Raw genomic sequence first — 5,936 nt, 5'->3', positions numbered from 1 at the left:
GATTTAAATGTAAAACCCAAAACTATGAAACTACTAGATAAAAACATACGGGAAATGATCCATGACATGGGACTGGGCAAGGATTTTCAAAACAAGACTTCAAAAGCACAAGCAATAAAAGAAGAAATAGACAAGGGGGATTACATCAACCTAAAAACCTTTTGCACATCAAAGAAACTGTTAACAGAGTGAAGAGACAACCTACAGAATGGGAAAAAATATTTGAAAACTCTCCATCAGACAAGGCGTTAATATGAAGAATATATAAGAAACTTAAACAGCTCAACATAAAAAACCAAATAACCAAATTGAGAAGTGGGCACAGGATCTTAACAGACATTTCTCAAAAGAAGACATACAAAACAAGCACATGAAAAATGCTCCACATCACTAATCATCAGGGAAATGCAAATCAAAACAACAGCGAGATACCACCTCACTCCAGCTAGAATGGCTGTTACCAAAAAGACAGAAGAAAACAAGTGTTGGCGAGGATATGAAGAAAAGGGAACACGTGCACACTGTTGGTGGGAGCGTAAACTAGTAGAGACATTAAGGAAAACACTATGGAGGTTCCTCAAAAATTAAAAATAGAACTGCCATATAATCCAGCAATCCCATCACTGGGTGTATACCCAAAGGAAATGAAGTCAGTATGTTGAAGAGACATCTGCACTCCCACGTTTATTGTAGCACAATTTATAGTAGCCAAGACAGGGAATCAACCTAAGTGTCCAACAATGAATGAATGGATATTTTTAAAAAATGGTGTGTGTGTGTGTGTGTGTGTGTGTGTGTGTGTGTGTGTGTACAGACACAGTGGAATACTATTCAGCCATAAAAAGAGAATGAAATCCTGTCATGTGCAGCGACATGCATGGACTTCGAGTACATTATGTTAAATGAAATAAGCCAGGCACAGAAAGACAAATACCGCATGATCTCATTCATATGAGGAATCAAAAAAAAAAATTATTTTTTAAGTTGATAATATAGAGGCAGAGAGTAGGAGGTGAGGGGGCGGAAACAGGGAGAGGTTGGCCAGGTGGCACGAAATTCAGTTAGATGTGAGGAACAAATTCTGGTGTTCTGTCGCACAGTAGGGTGACTGCAGTAAATGGTTAAGGTTTGTATATTACGTAACAGCTAAAGGAGAGGCTTTTGAATGTTTTTACCACAAAGAAATGACAACTGCGTGAGGTGATGGCTTCACTAACTAGCCTGGCTTGATCATTATGCAACTTGTATATGTGAAAACATTAGATAGCACCCCATAAGCATGTACAGTTACAATATGTCAGTTAAAACTTTTAAAAAGAGTTGAGAAAAAAGCAAGAAACGTTTACAAATGCAGCCACAAAAGCATTCTTTATCATTTCTTTTTCACTCAGCAACAGATGGTTGACTCTGCATGGTATTCTAGGGATCGGATGTTCTGTTGGATATTTTCTTGGCATTTTGTTTGGTGCAATGATAAGCGAGCATAATATCTTAAGGTCCTGCCTGGATTTTATCCGATCTCTCCTACAGGAGTGTGGCACCTGCTGTTCCATATCGGGAGGCAGGAGGACAGGCATCTGCCCAGGGGCACTCTGGAAGGTACATGGACACTGTTGCCTCTGCCGGCTTCTCCGTACATATTTATGCATTGGGTGCTTCTCTTAAATGTGTTCTCTCTCCAGAAATCTCACAGAGCAAGGCCTTAAATCCTGAGGGATTTAGAAAAGAAGATTAGGGCTGGCCGATTGGCTCAGTTGATTAGAGAATGGTGCTGATAACACCAAGGTCCAGGGTTTGATCCCTGTACCAGCCAGCTGCCAAAAAAAAAAAAAGAGAGAGACAGAGAGAGAGAAAAGAAGATGGTGTCTGCCCACCATTCAAGTGATTTACCTCTCCTCAGCAGCAACTCTGGCCACAACCAAAGGTGAAAGGGCTTGTTGGGAGGTCGTTCCCATGGCTCAGCTTGACTTCTGGTCTAAGTCAGCCATTGATTCTTCAAGGTTCTTCACAACCCAGCCTCTAGGAAACAGCATGATGTTTGGTCACTAATACATCCCCACCGTCAACACAGGACAGCAGTGACTGGGAATGTCACTGGGGAATTCAGGCACTCATATGAGCACATCACCTCTCTTAGTGCAGCTAGGCTAATTAGTACCCAGACTCCCAGATAAAATTGCTTTGAATCATAAACACAGGTCTCCCATTCAGAAAATGAAAAAGTGAAAAATTAACACCTCCTCCTTCAAAGCAGTACATTAATATAGTAGTAGGTGAAAAACATCTGAATGCCTGGGCTGAGGCCATCCTCTGTCCATTGAGTAGCTGTGTGACCTTGGGCAAGCCACTTAACCTCTCTGGACTTCAGTTTTTTCTCAACTGTAAAATTAGGTGATTGGACTTGTACATTCTCAAGCACCCACTTAGATGGATGACCCATTCTTAATGGAGAGAGGGCAGAACCTTCCAGTGGGGCTGGACCAGACTCTGTGTCCTGGCAGTGTCTCCAGGGCTCCCCCTGTGGGATTAGGACCAGTGTGGAGCACCCCATACTTACAGCTCACGCAAGCGCAGCCTTCTTCAAACTCTCTGAGCTGTTAAACACTGGTCACCAGCCCGACTCTTGGTATGCTCCAGTCCTTCCTCTTGGGGGCTGTATCTTGGACATGGCTGTGATGCTGGTAAAGGCCATGGAGTCTGCCTAAGGGGCATGGGGGCAGGCTCAGCTTCAAATCTGCGTTTTGTTAGGGTGGATTCATCCTTCACACTGTTTGCAGGCCAGTACCTTATATCCAGAGGGGTACGATGACGGCAGCTGCACTCGAGGGTGGGGAACCACCGCCGGGGCCCACCCAGCTGGTGTTGACCAAACATGTCTTTCAGGTGAACCCGTGGGAGAGGATGGCCCATGTGGGGGACTTTAAGTGGACGCCCTGGTTCCCTGTCCTGGTGGTAAGTGGCCCAAGAACCTCGCCACACTGTGCCCTCACCCTGGTGAGGTTCAGCAGGAGCTTCTGTCCAGGCCACATCCCTCACCAGCTCCATTGCCTCAGCTTCTTCAGCCTCAGTTTGCACAGCTGTAAAGTGGGAGTGCTGTTAATAGCACCTCCTTCAAAGACGAGGCCATGCCCGCAAAGCGCTGAACACCACCCAGGCCCAAATCAGATGCATGTCGTTGGTAGTTCCCTTGACAGGGTTTCATGGATAGAAACACCCTTTAGTGCTTACTTGTGTTGTGATATATGGCCCAATGCCTGTGTGATGAGCGCACACTGTGGGCCACGCAGCTGAGAAAAATACAGAAGATCCAGCCCCCTCCCAGGGTCCCCCTGGAAAGGCCAGCATTCAGAGGAGCACCACTGTTAGGGTCACCTAACAGTGACCCCGAGGGAGGGGGCCACTTTATCCATGGCCTTGGAGAGAATCAAGGAAAGATCGCATTGGTGACGAGAATTCAGGATAGGCTTTGACCATGGGATGGAGTTTGGACAGCAGGGGTGAGGAGGAGGTGGTTCCAGATGCGGGGAGGCAGCGGCGGGGGGAGGGGCATGCCCAGATGGTGAGCTGAAAGCCACTGGGGACTTAGCACCAAACAAGCACCTGCTAGCTGGGCACCTTCGTAGCTGGAGCCTGCAGGGGAGCCCCACCCCCAGGGCACCTCCTTCCTAAGCCAACCTCAGGCTGCTGGGCACTGGTGCCAACTATGTGTGTTTCCAAGGAGGCATGGAAGCCATAGCAACCCTCTTTTGTGGCAGGTGTCTCTGATGTGCTTGGCCAGAGCAGAATATTCAAACTGCGGTGAGAACGAGTACTACAACCAGACCACGGGGCTGTGCCACGAGTGTCCCCAGTGCGGGCCAGGGGAGGAGCCCCACCTGGTAAGACCCAGCCCTCCTCCGGCGCCATTGCGGATGTGCTTGGCCAGAGCAGAATATTCAAACTGCGGTGAGAACGAGTACTACAACCAGACCATGGGGCTGTGCCACGAGTGTCCCCAGTGCGGGCCAGGGGAGGAGCCCCACCTGGTAAGACCCAGCCCTCCTCCGGCGCCATTGCGCTGCGTTTGCACCGCTGTGCGAGGTCACCAGGGTAAGCCACGCCGGCCTTCTGTGGTTGCTGGGCACGGAGATTGCACGGCGCAAGCTGCGATGACCCACGCGGTGCTGACCGGCTGGGTGAGGAGCTGAGCGTTAGTAAACAGATCTCTCAGGAGCTCTTTTTACTATTTTTAGAGGCTTGCATTCCTATTTCGCCTTGGTTGAGTTTCGGGTCATCTCCATTGGATGTGTGACTGATGTGTCCTGCAGTAGCCGCATCTGCCTTCTCCTCCAGGAAGGCAAAGCAGGGGTGTTCTGTTAAGCACTGAAAGGAGCATCCAGGGTTTCAGGATCTGGGGTTCTCACAGAGAGCTGAGAAAAGTCAGATGTCACGGGCAATGTCTACTGCCAGGGCATGCCAGTAGCCAGTTGGATTTATTCCGGGACTCAGAAGAGGGCAGGCAGTGTCTGGAGCCCGCGTGGCAGGGAGAGGGCGAGCTGAGCCAGGGCTGGCAGATGGGGCTTCTTGCAGCTATGACGAGTTGGGAGGCCAAGGCCCAGCAAGAGCATCTTCTGGAACAGCCAGTGTTTTGCCACCCAAGGGCTGTTGGGCCACATCCTTGTGGGCTCAGCCACTGTGTTCACCTGTGTCCTCTGTCCCCTCCCCCGGTCAGTCCTGCGGCTATGGCACCAAGGACGAGGACTATGGCTGCATCCCCTGCCCGGCAGAGAAGTTTTCCAAAGGAGGCTACCAGATATGCAGGCGCCACAAAGACTGTGAGGGCTTCTTCCGGGCCACCGTGCTGACGCCGGGGGACTTGGAGAATGACGCCGAGTGTGGGCCATGTCTCCCTGGGTGAGTAGAGGCACCACCAGACAAGCCCTGGTGGACAGAGCAAAGACCTAGAACAGGGGCTGGGGGCTCCGCAGGCCTCAGCGTAGCATCACGCCGGCCCTGTGTCCCGTTGCATGAGGGGCAGCAGCCAGGACAGCAAGTCCTGTCATCTCCTATAGGCAGCCCACCAGGCTCTGTGTCCACACCTCTTAGTGGACACAAATCATCATGGTATCTTCTGACCGCCCAAATGAAACAAACTGGTTGAATTACTTATAATGAATCAACACATGTGAAATCCTTTGGAGAAAACTCCCACACAAAAGTGTTCTTTTTAGTACTTTTATTATTCTGGAAAAACTGAGGATTTAAGTCAGGGGATGCCTATAATTCCACCACAATTCTGCAATGTATAAAAAATCTCCCAAAAAAGAAAAGTGAAAATGCTATTGGCCTGAAAGACAGAAAGATAAAATCTTCCTTTTTCCAGGCGGGGCACACTAGTGAGTTCTGCCTGGGAACTGGAAGATACAGCCTTGACAGAGGGTAAATGCGAAGGCACGGCTGGTGCTGCTGCTTCCCTCTAGTGGCCACAAAACAGTGCTTTGCAAGGGTTACAGGTGAAAACAAAGCAGCAGAAGAGACTGCCCTGATAGAGTTGGTGGAGGTGGTGGTGGAGGTGGTGGAGGTGGAAGTGACGGTAACAGTGCAGGTGATGATGGAGGTATTGATGGAGGTTAGGAGGCAAGTGATGGTGGGGATGATGCAAGTGCAGGTGGTGGTGGAGGTGATGGTGAGGATGATGCAGGTGCAGGTGGTGGTGGAGGTGATGGTGAGGATGATGCAGGTGCAGGTGGTGGTGGAGGTGATGGTGAGGATGATGCAGGTGCAGGTGGTGGTGGAGGTGATGGTGAGGATGATGCAGGTGCAGGTGGTGGTGGAGGTGATGGTGAGGATGATGCAGGTGCAGGTGGTGGTGGAGGTGATGGTGAGGATGATGCAGGTGCAGGTGGTGGTGGAGGTGATGGTGAGGATGATGCAGGTGCAGGTGGTGGTGGATGATG

General features: G+C 49.9%; 1 protein-coding gene across 1 annotated transcript in view; it reads left to right on the top strand.

Annotated features, from left to right (window-relative positions):
• The window catches only part of EDAR (ectodysplasin A receptor), a 98,369-nt gene that overhangs the window by 62,070 nt on the left and 30,363 nt on the right, over positions 1–5,936 (top strand). The window contains exons 3-5 of the mRNA XM_008576052.1: positions 2,884–2,952; positions 3,756–3,878; positions 4,712–4,893. Coding sequence (XP_008574274.1) covers positions 2,902–2,952; positions 3,756–3,878; positions 4,712–4,893 — 356 coding nt within the window. The 5' untranslated portion in view covers positions 2,884–2,901. The remainder of the gene's footprint in view (positions 1–2,883; positions 2,953–3,755; positions 3,879–4,711; positions 4,894–5,936) is intronic.

This window comes from Galeopterus variegatus, unplaced genomic scaffold, assembly GCF_000696425.1.
Source record: "Galeopterus variegatus unplaced genomic scaffold, G_variegatus-3.0.2 Scaffold1279, whole genome shotgun sequence".
Lineage (NCBI taxonomy): Eukaryota > Metazoa > Chordata > Mammalia > Dermoptera > Cynocephalidae > Galeopterus > Galeopterus variegatus.
Note: the sequence above shows the minus strand (reverse complement) of the source record. Positions and strands in the feature narration are given on the sequence as shown.